The sequence below is a fragment of the Saccopteryx leptura genome, chromosome 5, assembly GCF_036850995.1.
Source record: "Saccopteryx leptura isolate mSacLep1 chromosome 5, mSacLep1_pri_phased_curated, whole genome shotgun sequence".
NCBI lineage: Eukaryota > Metazoa > Chordata > Mammalia > Chiroptera > Emballonuridae > Saccopteryx > Saccopteryx leptura.
Genome location: NC_089507.1, coordinates 50,747,312 through 50,762,964, shown reverse-complemented (window position 1 = coordinate 50,762,964; position 15,653 = coordinate 50,747,312). Strand labels below are relative to the sequence as shown.

General features: G+C 35.5%; 1 protein-coding gene and 1 non-coding gene across 2 annotated transcripts; one reads left to right on the top strand and one right to left on the bottom strand.

The window, feature by feature from the left end:
* The first annotated feature begins 309 nt into the window (after window positions 1–309).
* LOC136406377 (transmembrane protease serine 11B-like) lies at window positions 310–13,476 on the top strand. The gene is made up of 10 exons (XM_066386392.1): window positions 310–464; window positions 3,525–3,643; window positions 4,029–4,144; window positions 4,228–4,295; window positions 6,143–6,303; window positions 8,481–8,519; window positions 9,683–9,860; window positions 11,500–11,759; window positions 12,471–12,613; window positions 13,263–13,476. Exons 1-10 carry the CDS (start codon window positions 457–459, stop codon window positions 13,422–13,424), a joined length of 1,254 nt encoding a protein of 417 aa, XP_066242489.1. The 5' UTR covers window positions 310–456; the 3' UTR covers window positions 13,425–13,476.
* A 1,642-nt stretch (window positions 13,477–15,118) lies between these two features.
* On the bottom strand, window positions 15,119–15,194 carry TRNAS-AGA (transfer RNA serine (anticodon AGA)). The gene has a single exon. It is a non-coding gene; the product is annotated as a tRNA-Ser (tRNA).
* Between the last annotated feature and the right edge of the window lie 459 nt (window positions 15,195–15,653).

The window sequence follows — 15,653 nt, the reverse complement described above, 5'->3', positions numbered from 1 at the left end:
GCCTTGTGGAAAGTCATTTGTCAAAAACTTCTACATAGCTGGTTTCAACTGAAGAGGAAGAAGCCACTACAATGAATACTTAGGAGTATCCCCGTTTACCACAAAGCTGCTTCTTGGGTGTAACATTTAGGTGACTAACCCAAGACTAGGCTATTTTCTTTTTTCCTAAATGGCCAAGTCAAGGAAGTTTGTCATTCCTTGGATGACTCCTATCTTGAAACTATAGAAATATGACAGTCTTTAACACTGGCTAAACAAGTTTCATCTTATTTGTCCTTTATACTTCACCTAGCCCATAAAAACAAACCACCCAACACTGGATGTAGCACATAAACCTGTGAAACATCGATCACCTTAAAAGCTACACAAGAAGGTTCTTATTTTTAATATTATTATCATCGTTGTCATCATCATCACTACCATTGTTCCTGACACCACCACAACAATCAGAATATTATGTACAGGTAAATGGGATTTTATTTGGGCAATTAAGTTTTTGAAACCTACCAAGTTACTACAGGGTATCTTCTAGCTTTTGGCTAATTAGTTGTTTTCTATAATTTAGATTTTTGTTTATGGACACTGTAAAGAAACATGCTATTGTTTTTGAGGTCTAAAGGCCTTGCTATGTGTCTAGGAATTTTTCAGAAAGTTAAGAAAAAAAGAATCAGTTTTCAGCAAAATTTTGCTTACTTTTTTTATAACCACCATAAGAACATTACCACTTTTATCCTCTAGCAGTATCATTGAAACCATATTTTATAATATAAAAAGTGTTTTTTATAGATATAGTTTAAAACTCTAAATGTTTTCATATATTTTTAGAATAATGTACTTTGCATTATATATTCTGAATTAGTAGCTAGTAAACTTCTGGGAATGGTTCTCAAAACTTCATAAATATTTAAATAATATCCCCTTCTAGGGTACTCTATTTTTTCTAGTTTCAGGGGAAAGTTGAAACAGGAGGCCATTCAACCCATTTGATCTGTTATTCCCTGCTTCTTATTCAAAACTTTCTCTTTAGTGATTTAAAGATACTATGAAAAAAATGTTCTATGACAAAAAAATGGTTTATTTGTATAATATTTGGGGAATTTTGCACTGGAACCTAATGTTAATGCTCTTTACTATATAACAATTTAGGTGCATTTACTTCAAATGGTCTGTAACTGAAGGTCTAATAAATAAAAACTAGTTTGTTATTCTTTGTAGTTTAACTGCTAATGCAATATATCAGAATATGGTTGGAAGGAAATCTAATCTAGGAAACAATACATGGTTTGGACTGTGGGATAAGTTATAGTGAGATTGATGTTTTAAAATTGTGATAATGTAGTTACTATTATTTGTATTAATATTATTATTATATTTGATTATGCCAGAATAGCAGTGAGCCTTCACTTGAAGTAGATTCAGTCCAAAAGTGAGACAATTATATTTCAGTAACATATGTAGAGTTGCTTAAATTTATGGAAGATTAACTTTTAACTTACTCTCTTTGTTCAATGAGGGTTCATCCTGGAATGAAAATCCCTACATTAAAAAAAACTATGACCAAAAATTAATTTAGTAAATGAAAGAGTAAATTGTTTCATGAATGGACACTTTTTGGTATTTAGAACATCATTTTAATGGTTTCAGCTATTATTCAAAATAATAATCAATTTCTAAAGTCCATGTATCACATTTACTAGAGGAAGGGTTGAATAAGTCATAAACTACTGTGATCTTTTAGATAGAAAAGAATCTCCTTAATTATTTATAACAGGAAGAACTCCATAATGAGGAGGGAAAAGCCAGATTGGTGCTGTAGTCGACAATATGTTTTCCTTAAAAAATCTGCAAGGGCATTCCAGAGCATCTAAAAGGGCTTTCATAGAAAAACATTTTACAAGCTGTTGTGTAATGATTATTGTCATAGACACCATCTCAGTGACTTTAGAATCACCATTTAGGCTACGTAATGTTTGAGTCCCTCAAACTGATATATGCATGTCTCAGAAACACTGAAGTACCAGTTTAAGTTACTACTGGCTAATCTAAAACAAATTTAAAACCTCACTATCACAGTGAACTTCTAGTCATCAAAAAAAACATATTCTCAGATATTAGTAAGATTAAAAATATTGTTATTAATTACTTTAATTGTATATTTCTTTTAAAGTACAATTAATTTACTCTAAGAAACACTGTGCCAGAGAGCCTTTCGCTCTTAGTAAAACATGAAACAATAGAACTCCAATATGAGAGCACACGTGCATTAGGGAGTTTCTTTGAAGAGATTATGGTTCTGAAACACATGAATTAACAAATCAGCAAAAGAGATATAAGGAAAAGGTAGGATTAAGAATGGAGAACAGAGCAGAGAGGAAATAAGACTGGTGGATTTTCACAATTGTGGCATGAAAATGTAAGGCTTTAAAAAATTTAAAAAAAAAGAAAGAAAAACAAAAAAGCCGCAAATTTCCTCTACCAAAAAATTAATTGGTCCTGCAGGCATTAGAACAACAACAAAAAAAAAGATATTCATATTAATAGGGGATATTTAATCTGCCACTTATATCCACTGATTACAAACTCTTCTGTTTTTTAGTTTTTGTTTAGGATGATACAGAATACAAAGAGATTGAGGAAACAGCTAAGAATATTTTGAATTTGAAATCAGAAATATTTTTAATATTACAGCTCTTCTTACAAATGAGAAATTTCATGACATCAGGTCTTTCAAGACAAGTAGAATAACTAGTGTCGAATCCTTATATAGATTGGACTGAGTAACATAAAACCTTACTGTGACCCTAGATCACTCTATGCTGCCAAGTCACTGTATTTTCTGATTCTTTTTCATCTAATTGAATAGTTTTGATCATGAAACTTACCTGCCAATTTATATTATACAAGTAATCCATGTTTACTATATAAAGATTATAAAATATAAAGAAAAAATAAACAAAAAAAGAAAGAATCAACCTGTGATCTTTTTTTTAAACATTTTTTTAAATTTAATTAATTGTGTTTACATAGATTCTAGGGTCACCCTGAGGGGAATAGAGGAGGCATTAGGGGTAACCTGTGATCTTATAACATGGAATAACTACAGTTGACATCATTATATTTTCCTTCACATTTAATTAAAATTTATAAATGGTTATATTATTTATTCATTTATAAATCTATACGTGTTGGGACTATATTTAGAAAAATACAATCAGACCACACTTAATGTTATATAACTTGCTTTAGATAAATAAAAATAGCAAATCAATTTCTTCTTTGTAGCATGAGGACAAAAGCCATGTTTATTTTGTTCACAGCTGTAGCCTAGCAGCTAACATTATGCTTACATATTATTTCTCATGAGCATTAGGGTCTATCTATTTTGAGGCATTTGAGGCTTCTAAGTTTTCAGCTAATAGAAAGGTCTAATGCATAAATTATAAATCATGTTGTATGAGGTGGGGGAGAGACATGTAGATTAGAATGTCTGTCATCTGATTAGAGCCATTTCCCCCCTTTTATAGGTACGGCATATCTTCCCAGAGAAGATCTTGGCCACTATGTTTGACGATCCTTATTTTTCTTGGAGTGATGGCAATCTTGGGTGTAACGATTGGTCTCCTTGTTCATTTTCTGGCAGTCGGTTAGTATTAACTATTTTCAATTTTCCTCCTTGCTACCAAATCTCCTTTTACTTAGGAATTGTCAAGAAGCAACATAACATAAGTATTAAATTTCTTTGAGTAAAATTTCTTAATTGCTTGGTATTTTATTTTAATATAATACATTTTTTATTATTTGACAGCAAAGCTTATAATTTTTTATGAAGAAAGGAGGGATTGCTTTATGAATGCTGGGTAGTTACCATTTCTAGAATATTAATCCCCTTCCATTTCCCTCCTCTTTCTTTTCCCCTCCCATTGGTTATTTCTAACGCTGGGTTGAATGTTAATTTTGAGATAAAGATATGAAGGGACTTGAGGCCAATTTCTATTTAAAAATTATTTGAGTATTTCTTTATTTCACAGGAAAGATTTACCATTACCAAGGTGATTTTCAAATTTCTGGTGTCACATACAATGATAGTTGTGAAAATGCAGCTTCACAAGCTAGCTCAAATCTGAGCAAAGATATTGAGACCAAGGTAAGTCAGGGATTTATTTTATTTATTTTATTATAAATTTGATTGAAATAGACATGATGACTCTTGTGTTTTTCTTCTGACAGATGTCTGATAAATTTCAAAATTCTAGCATATACAAAGAATATGTCAACTCTCAGGTCATCAAATTTCTGTAAGTACAAATTTATTCAGGATATTATGGAAAGAGAAGTAATATGTTACATTAGCTCTGGTTTTATATAATAACAATGTTAAAATAGAGAAAGAGAAGAAATAAGTAAGAAAAACCAGGAAGGAAGAAAGGAAGGAAAGAAGGAAGGAAGGAAGGAAGGAAGGAAGGAAGGAAGGAAGGAAGGAAGGAAGGAAGGAAGGAAGGAGGAAAAGAAGAGTTCTACATAAATTTAACAAATTTCTGTTCCTGGTAGGAACTGTTCTGTACAAATCTGTAATCTTATATCTGAAGAGGAATTGCAAGATTGTTTATTGCTGTAAGGTGTAACTGACTTCTGTAATAAAAGATAATTGTAACTCTATGGAAAGCAAGGAGTCTAACCTGATTGTTCTGTTAACTATATACTACCACCGTTTCTTCCATTCATATCCAGCTGGCATGTCTTTCCTAAAATCATCTAGGTTTGGTCTATTTAGTATTACCATAACTGAAGCAACTGTGGAACAAAGTAAACCTTTTAATATAGCGTTTGTCTAAATACCTGTATATCTTTGAAGTGTGCTGGAGGGTAGGGGAGGAGGGCAGAGAGGAGGGCATCCTGGAACACAGGGGATGTATGATGAAGAGAGCACTTGTATCTTGGTAATTGCCAATGTCTATTCTGGGGAATTATGAACTTCCAAAACAACACAAAGAAAAAAATACAGCTGGCCAAATGCCAACCATCTAAACAACTTACCTATAGACAAACTAAAGTCTTCTAAGGCTCTCCCATTGGCAACAATTATTTAAAAATACAGTTGTGGGTTTTTTGATAAATTGTGATTAATACAGTTTTTGGTTTGAAAGTTTTCCAAAGTGAATTAATTTCCTTTCCTGATTAATAAAAAGAATGTACTGAATATATAAATAATGTAGATTCCCTTTACACTTTAGCATTCATTATCTTTTAAGACTTCTTATGGTACAGACCTAGTGGGATAGACATGTACAAGATACTATAAAAAGGAGCATAGCCTGACCTGTGGTGGCGCAGTGGATAAAGCGTCGACCTGGAAATGCTGAGGTCGCCGGTTCAAAACCCTGGGCTTGCCTAGTCAAGGCACATATGGGAGTTGATGCTTCCAGCTCCTCCCCACTTCTCTCTCTGTCTCTCTCTCCTCTCTCCCTCTCTGTCTCTCTCTCTCTCCCTTTCTCTCTGCTCTCTAAAATGAATAAAAAAAAAAGACTTAATGGTAAAATTAAAAAAATAAAAAATAAAAAAAAAATAAAAAGGAGCATAGTCCTGGCTCTTGAATAGATTTTAGAAGTTACATGTTGAATACTTCACAGTCCTACATTTAAGTTCTCACTTATCTCTTAAATCTAAAATTAAATTATTAGAAATCACCTGTATAAGAACATGGTTTTCGCTGTGTTATAATAAAAATCTTATGTTAATTATATATTGCCCAGTACTTAGTTTCTCTTATGTGTTTAAGATACAGGGTACGGCAAAAGTAGGTTAACAGTTGTGAGTACATGAAGCACAGAGTTCATTCTTGTATTATTAGTTATTAATTATTGTATTATTTTTCATGTGAACAACTGTAAACCTACTTTTTCCCCACCATGTATTCTGATTTCTAGTTTGTGGTTCACGTCTTATTTTGTGCACAATATCTCTGAACCAGTTAGAATATTTTCGGGGACCCTTATACTTTAAACATTCCTGGAACAATTTCTGTGTATTGTTCTTTGACGTATGTGAGGAAGTATGTTAATTAAAATGTGGGAAATTCAATGTGGTCACAAAATATCTAAAAAAATCAAGAAGCAACACACTAGAACATTTCCGTTGTTTTTAGTCCTCTATCCAATGGTTCAAGTGTACAGTTGCAGCTGACATTCAAGTTTCCTCCAGCAAAGAGAGAGAGCATGAAGACTGAAATCAAAGCTATCTTACATCAGATGTTGAAAGACAACATGGCATCCTGGAATGCAGTTCCAGCTTCCATTAAACTTATGGGTATTTCACTCTTTTCCATTATTTTTTTTTTACTTGGGTTTATGGACTATTAAAAAAATAGTACTAGGAAAAAAATAAACCAAGAGTTTCGGGAATCTGTTTAGGAAAAAAATATGCTTCCTAAAGCCTGGCACTTTTACAATGAACTGGTAGTGGAAGGGGCAGTGTCTCAGAATTTTAGTCTGAAGAGTGATTAAAATGAGGGTTAAACTGTGAGCATGCATATGAGTTTGGAAGGGTTTGTTGTTAATGTCCAGAAAGGGTGGTGAAGGATCCTAAATGAAGCATAATTCCTCCCTATCCTCTCTCTACTCTTGTCAAGATCTCATTACAGAAAACAGATCTAGAATTTTCTTGATCTCTCAGTGCAAAGACTAGTGATAAGAATGAAGTTGGGAATAGAAAGTTTCCATTGCTTCTTGAGAAAGAACAGGAGTAATAGTCTTGGAGAAAAAAATTATCTGGACTAATTCCCAAGAAAAGAAGGGAAGAAGATGATAGGACTTTGCTCTAACACAGAAAGTGAAGTTTGCAAAGACCTTTAAGGTCCTGCCAAGGTCTTTTGACAAATACTTAGTCAATTTATTGGGGTGGCATTGGTTAATAAAATTATATAGGTTTCAAGGTGCACAATGCCACAATACATCATCTGTATATTGTTATGTGTTCACCACCCCATGTCAAGTCTTCCTTCATCACCATCTATCTCCCCTATCCCCTCCTACAATCCTCACTCTGTTGTCTGTGCCTATAAGTTTATTTTCTTTGCTTAATATGTTCACTTTTTTTTTACCCGGCCTCCTAACCCTCTCCTTTGACAGTTGTCAGTCTGAAACTATCACGTGTATTGTTAAGGGGTCTGTTAGGTGATAAGCATGTAGTTACAGAGTCCAGTTTTGTGGTTCTAACAGACTGACAGTTTATCCCAGTGTCCTTAAAGGCTATAAAAGCTGACAACTGCCAGTTACATTTTCTTTGACTCAGAATACACACCCTATCACAAATGGGCCCCCAATGAGAAGTGATTTTAAGGTAGAGCTTCTCAAAGGAGCAATACAGTTCTCTGTGGGGAGCTATTGGGAGACGGCTGCACCAGTGACTGCCTCAGTGTCCCAGGGATTCAGAGTCAGCATTTTCTGGTTCTCTTTCTTTAGTCCCCTGTTCTTCTCTTTCCCTCTAAAGTCTCTTCCTAATAGAAAAAAGACTTGAATTTAAGTTAAAACTTCAGAATTTGTCTGACTACGTGGTGGTACAGTGGATAGAGCATTGAACTGGGATGCCAAGGACCCAGGTTCGAGACCCAGAGGTCACCAGCTTGAGCATGGGCTCATCTGGTTTGAGCAAAAGCTCACCATCTTGGACCCAAGGTCGCTGGCTCAAGCAAGGGGTTACTCGGTCTGCCTGAAGGCCTGCGGTCAAGGCAAATATGAGAAAGCAATCAATGAACAGCTAAGGTGTCGCAATGAAAAACTGATGATTGATGCTTCTCATCTCTTTCCGTTCCTGTCTGTCTGTCCCTATCTATCCCTCTCTCTGACTCTGTCTCTGAAAAAAAAATTCAAAATTTTATAACTGTCTTAATAATGAGATGATCTCAAAGCACAGGACAGATCAAATAAAATATCATTTTAATTGGATTAAACAACTTTTTTTTTTTATTGGTTTTATTGAGAGAGGAAGAAAGATAGAAAACAGAGGGAGAGAGACAGGAACATTGATCTGTTTCTATATGTGCCCTAAGTGAGAATTGAACATGCAACCTCTGTGCTTTAGGATGATGCTCTAACCAACTGAGTTATCTAATCAGGGCTTAATTGGATTTTTTTTACAATATAGAGAATTTTGAGTATTTTAGAGTAACGAGAATTATCATAGATAAAAAAATTTTAAAATAATGCCCAGTCATTTTTTAGCAAGAATATCAGCTTTTTAATCTCACTAAATCTTTTATTACAACTGCTATAAAATTGAGAGCTTTGTTTTTATTTCCTTTTCCCTTTTCCTATACCAGGTAGAGATGTGGAAAGATGGTCAAAATATAACAAGTAGGAGTGAGTGGGACTGATAATACATGAAATAGTCTGGTCGTAATTGGGCTAGAAAATAATCTTTATGTCCTTGGGTCGAAGATAATTGCTTGGTGATATTTTATCAATTTTATGTCTTTTAAATTTCAGAAATCAGCAAGATTAATGCTGAAATGCTTACTGAGAACTGTAAGTTTAGAAATTTTCTTGTAAATTTTACACATTCACAAATATTTCTCCGTCTTTTTCCTAAGAAGGATCTTGAAGTACATCACATGGAAATCCATCATAGTTTTTTAGAATTATTGAATACAGTCATCCCTTGCCACATTGCAGTTCACTTTTTTGCAGTCTCATTGTATCGCAGATTTTAAAATTGTATATATCTAATTTTTGTATCATGGATTTTTTCCGCTATATCACAGGATTTTGCAGTATATAGGTATTTTTATATATTTATTATTTTAATTATTTTGTGGTAAAATAAGCAAAATAAGTGTGGGAAAGGTTTATTAGAGCGTGGGGAGGTTTTCTAAAGCATTAAAATATATAAATAATAAAATAAATATAAGGTTGCTATTTTGTGGATTTTGGCCTATCACAGGGGGCTCTGGAACTCAACCCCCATGATAGAAGAGGGACCACTGTATACCAGATACATGTCTGGAATTCCTTTTTGAAAAAAACAAACAACTGGCATATGAATTTTAACATTTGTAAGGAGTTGTCCAAAAGGATGAAATAAGAACTGATTCCAAAGCATGAGATTATGAGTTAAGAATGTCATTCCAAGTAAGTTAAAATAAGAAAGATTGAAGGAAAAAAAGATCAACTTAAGATAGTAAGAAAATTAAAAACTAGGCTATATCAAATATATTTATAACTAATAAAAACCAGTTCTATACCTTGTAAATAAATTCTCTTTAGAATATCATGTTCCCCCCGAGAAATATCCTTCATTCATGGACCCAATAGATATTTATGGAGTATCTGTTGTCAACATGGGGCCTTACAGACAGTATTGCATCTGCTATGCAAGATGCAGACGTTAATGAGGCAAAGTCTTCACTTTAAAAAAGTTTGCAATTTAGTTGAGAAGGTGAGAATGACAACAAATAGATACAATAACAGTCAGCGATTGAAAGGTGCTTGAGACTGGAAAAGAGGGTAAGTAAAAGTCACCCACACCAAGATGGAGCGGGGTACCGTGATAGCAGCACACTCCAGGAAAGGAACAGCCTCACTTAGGAGATGCAGCAATCACTAAAGAGTCTCAAGTAATGTTTGAAGATATATATCTTATCAAGCATAATCAAAGATGCCTGCTCTTGTATCAATAAACCCCTCTTCAGGTTGTGGGAGACAACTGGTCAATAGCATCAGAGCAGACAATCGAATAGTGAATGGGAAGAAAGCCCTGGCGGGGGCGTGGCCCTGGCAGGCCAGTATGCAATGGAACGGCCAGCACCGCTGTGGAGCATCTCTGATCAGCCGCAGGTGGCTCTTATCTGCAGCTCACTGTTTTGAAATGTAAGTGTGAAAGCCTAGGTGCCGGCCTGTTTTTGTTAGTCTGTGGAGGTTAACCTAAATGTGTGAACATTCACCAAAGCCGCACACGTTTACAATTACCCGCATGATTGAAGGAAAGCGGGGGTATTTAAATTTGTCAAAGAAAGCAAAGTGAATAGAAACAATTCTCATTTTCCAAATAGCTAATTTGACCTGACAGTTAAGTGCTTACTTCCATCATTTTATCTAATCATAACAATAATTCTGCACAGACGTTATAATTATGTCCATTTAAAGATAAGAAAATTAGGATTCAGAAATAGTGATGTAATTTAGCCAAGATCATAGAGCCCTGAAATAACAGAAATTAAATGCAAACTCAGGTATGTCTGATCCAGTTACTAGGTACTTACTTTTCTTACCTTAGCTATAATCTAGTTTAAAATTTTTAAATGTGACACATTCAAGGTGTAAGACAGCATAGCATAGTAAATGTCTTAAATACAACACAAATAAGAGCTATGAAAATTTGATGACTAAAGAGAGCATATCTAACTGAGATATGCAGATATAAAATTTGATCCGGCCCAAACAGATATAAAATTGGGTTAATAGGGGTGGGTGGGTAGGGAAGAATAATATGTGTTTTAGCTTGAGAAAATAATCTTCAAAGGTGTTGAGATTAAAATAATATGTTATAGTATATGGATAGCAAGCAAAAAGAGTAATTTGAAGTAGAGCAGATTTTATGAAATAAAATTTGTATTGATTAGTGACATCTGTCACTGACAAGATGCTTACTTACTGAAGAAGTGTCTTACAAAGCATGTCCATAAGATTTGTCTCTCTGATGCGATTTTCAAAAAGTTGTCCATGGACTATGGCCCACCTGGGAGGCTTGTTAAAAGCGTAGATCCTTAAACATCACACTTAACCTTATAGATATAAACCTCTGGTGGTGGAGTCTGGGTTGAGTCTAAGGGAATAGAGTTTAACAAACACCGCTGTTAAACATGCAGAGTCACAGAAGATTTTAGAATGGCAGAAGGAGTGAAGAGTGTCACTGTTACACGAAGGTCTTGAAATCTTAAAAAAAAAAACCCACAAGCATCTGATCTTTCAAGGCAAGGTGAAAATAGTTAAACAGGATGTTAGGTCTTAAATTAAGAAAGTTTCAGTGGGCAACTAGAGAGATGGAGCATAAAATCTAAATTAGAAGCCAAAAATGCATTGACTTGCAAAATAATAACGTGATTGGGTGAGAACAGGTGGCAATTTTTTACGTGTGCTGATGCCAGAGTCTCCATAATCCAGGCTGTGTGGAAATAAGAGTGATTCTGGACCCCACGCGCTGAGGCTGCTAGGATGATTCCTACCCAGGTCGAATGTACAGAAACTGGATGGGCTGAAGTACAAGGAGCAGACATCAGTGACTCTATTAGGAAGATACAGAAGGCTGACAGCTCTAACAGTCCTTAGCACTATTTTTATGTGACTGCAGCATTTATAACATCCCCAAGTCAAAGACATTTTTAAAAAAAATAAAAATTTAAGTGCATTACAGCGTTATTTGGGAACACCTTAAAGTTATGATATGACCACTATGCACACTGTTGTGGCACAGAAACTGAATGGATTTTAATGGAATTGTATCTTCCAGGAGAAATAATTCAGAAGATTGGACTGTCAACTTTGGAACTGTAGTAAATAAACCGTTTATGACACGGAAAGTCCAAAACATTATTTCTCATGAGAATTACAGCATTGCTGGGATTCACAATGACATTGCCCTCGTGCAGCTTGCTGAAGGAGTCACATTTTCAAAGTACATCCGTAAAATTTGTCTTCCTGAAGCCAAAATGAAGCTCTCAGAAAATGACAGTGTTGTAGTTACAGGATGGGGAACACTTTATATGAATGGTAAGTTGTTCTGTAAAAGCATAATAGCTTCAAGGGAATAACAATTATTATTATATTAATTATATAATAAAATATAATTATAACAATAATAATAATTATTATTATTTTAAGTGAGAGAAGGGGAGATAATGAGACAGACTCCCACATGCACCCTGACCAGGACCCACCCAGCAACCCCTGTCTGGGGCCAATGCTCAATTAATCAAACTACTTTTAGTGCTTGAGGCTGATGCTGGAGCCAGTGGAACCATTGGCTGTGAGAGGGGAAGAGGGAGAAAAGGGGGAAAGGAAGGGGAAGAGAAGCAGATGGTCGCTTCTTATGTGTGCCTTGACTGGGATTTGAACCCCGGATGTCCATATAACGGGCTGATGCTCTATCCACTGAGCAACCAGCCAGGGCCGGGAATAATTATTTAAATGCTCAATCACTCTCTCATGAAATTAACTAATCAAGAAATGTACCAAAAAGAAAACTAAGTGCTGGAACCAAAAGCATGGCATTGTCTTCAATTCTAAAATATCTCTGGAAATAAGTCTTGGAAAATTAAAATTGTATGAAGCAGCCAGCTGTAATAAACACCAGAAAGAGACCAATCTAGCCTGGGAGTGGCCTGGTTCCTGGTGACCAAAAGAATCTGCTTTATTTTATAGATATTTGTCTCAACAAACAAACTTTAGATCCCCTTAATCTGCAGAATTTGTTGCCTTTAGGTCCCCTTCCACACATCCTTCAAGAGGCCTTTGTGAAGATTATCAATAATAAAGTTTGCAATGCTCCACATGCATTATCTGGCTTTGTGACTGATAAAATGCTATGTGCTGGATTTATGTCAGGAAAAACTGATGCCTGTCAGGTACGTCTAGATACATCATCAAATTATTTCTCCCAAAGTATTAATTAAATGGCAATTCTTATTAACGAAAAAGATTTTCCCATGGTAATGATTTCCACAGAGTACCTTCTTATTTCAGTCCATATAACAACAGACCTATTTATATACCAGACAACAGATTAGGTGCTGGGGATACAGTGGTGAGCACAGTCCCTGCTATCATGGAGTTTTCAGTCTGACAACTCACACAAATGATAATGCCTATAAGTTAATAAGATAGGTCTGGCCCTATTTTCTAGGCAAACTGCAGATCTGCAATGCTGTCCCTTTCTCATCCAGAGATGCAGCAGAAGCTTTAGCATGTGCACATGTCACCCATGCCTCAGAGGCTTTGTCATGGAGCAGCTGGGTCACTTTCTCCAGAGTCAAGGCTAAACTCATATAAAGTCAATTTCTAGTCTGCCCAATCTAATGTTTGGCATCTGTAGACAATATATTCTGGTTTGAAGTTTCCCTGGGTTTTGAATACACCCAAGGATTCCAGAGTTTCTAAACCTAAAGGAGGTGGATTGTTTTCAATGTCCAAGGGCTACTGATAACTCCAGAAAGGGGGTAAAAGGAAATTCTTGGACAAGATAAGAAATATTCCCCCCCCCCTATTTTCTTCTAGAATGATTCTGGTGGACCACTAGCTTACCCTGACTCAAGAAATATCTGGCACCTTGTTGGAATAGTAAGTTGGGGTGATGGATGTGCTAAAGAGAATAAGCCAGGTGTCTATACTCGAGTGACTGCTTATCGTGACTGGATTGCCTCCAAGACTGGACTCTGACAGAAAAATAACTGTGGAATGGAACATACAGACAACGGCGGGAAATTCTTATGTGTTGCTTCAAAATCTTTTTCTTTTGATTGTTTGTATATCAATCATTTTCTTATATACAAATACATAAAGGTCTTTATCAATATTTTATCATATCCAAACACTATCCTTCTATTTACTTATTTAATAGCAGAAACAGAAAACAGTAAGAAAAAAATAGATGGCCAGAATATTTTTATAAATTGCCTGGTTCTGATTTATCCTACCATTATATTCAAAATTGATCTTCATTTATTTTTTAGAATTAAATAAACTATATATATAAATATATATATATATATTTTAGTATGAGAATATATAAGCTGCATCTGCCAAATTAGCTATTTTTCATTCTATAAATTATAGTTGCATTTTGTTAAACTGGACATATAATATATTCATTTTTATTTCTATATGAGATATTTTGTTTACCTCATAAAATCACAATATCTTTCAGTGGAGAAGGAATTTCAGAGGTTCAGCTAGACCAAGTCTCTCAATTTATAGATTGAGAAACAAAAGATGAGAAAGGAAAAATTATTTACTGAAAATCAATCTTCAGCTTCTCTGATAAGTTGCAACCCTCACATGAATTTACCCTCATAGAGTTTAGATCCAAAATTATTCATGGATTTTAAAATTATTTTTAAGTTGCAAATGTTTACATAACATTTTCATCATGTCCTTCTTCTGTAATTTGTTTGCCTTCACTTACAGCACAATAATGTGAGGTTCCCAAGGGCAGGACACTGTGTGGAGCCAAGTTTGTAGCTCTAATCTTTGGGAATAATTTCCTAATAGATAAAAAGTAGCCCCACAATTTTAAAGTAGCTAAAATAAAGTACAATTGCTTCTTCCTTCACTTGTTTGTAATATTACATTTTAATGACAAGGTATGACCCAAATGACATATATAATAATGTCAAGCCTATTCACAACCAGGTGTGACAAGATAGCACTTTTTTCTCTGGACTCCCTTCTCAGGCAGGGCACACATATTTATTGAACACCTAGTGTGTTCCAGTAATTGTCAAATACAGACACAGTATCTTTCAAGGATGCAGCATTTAGTGGATAAAGATAGTAAACATAAATGAGGTCATTTTGTATTATGATAAATGTTATGAAGGAAATAAAAAGTAATGTGACAGAAAATAATGGGGCAGATGAAGAGAACTTGAGACTGGGCAGTCTGAATTACTTCTCAGAGAGGAGCATTTGAGCTGGACCTAAATGATGAAGAGGCAAACATACAAAACATCTGAGAAATCCAAAGGGAACAAGTATAACATCCTCAAGATAGAAACAAACGAGGTGGATGTGTGGGCAGAAACAATTTTTTTTTTTTTTCTTCTTTTCATTTTTCTTAAGCTGGAAACAGGGAGAGACAGTCAGACAGACTCCCGCATGCGCCCGACCGGGATCCACCCGGCACGCCCACCATGGGGCGACGCTCTGCCCACCAGGGGGCGATGCTCTGCCCATCCTGGGCGTCGCCATGTTGCAACCAGAGCCACTCTAGCGCCTGAGGCAGAGGCCACAGAGCCATCCCCAGCGCCCGGGCCATCTTTGCTCCAATGGAGCCTTGGCTGTGGGAGGGGAAGAGAGAGACAGAGAGGAAAGCCGGCGGAGGGGTGGAGAAGCAAATGGGCGCTTCTCCTGTGTGCCCTGGCCGGGAATCGAACCCGGGTCCTCCGCACTCTAGGCCGACGCTCTACCGCTGAGCCAACCGGCCAGGGCGGCAGAAACAATTTTGCTGTCATCAGCTGTTCCTGCTCAATCTCTTTTGGGGATCCTCTACATCAGTGGTCCCCAACCCCCGGGGCCGCGGACCGGTACCGTTCCGTGGGCAATTTTGTACCGGTCCGGAGAGAAAGAATAAATAACTTACATTATTTCCATTTTATTTATATTTAAGTCTGAATGATATTTTATTTTTTAAAAATGACCAGATTCCCTCTGTTACATCTGTCTAAGACTCACTCTTGATGCTTGTCTCCGTCAAGTGATACATTTATCCATCCCACCCTAATAATTTTTCCTTTCTCATCTTTTGTTTCTCAATCTATAAATTGAGAGACTTGATCTAGCTGAACCTCTGAAATTCCTTCTCCACTGAAAGATATTGTGATTTTATGAGGTAAACAAAATATCTCATATAGAAATAAAAATGAATATATTATATGTCCATGAAAATAT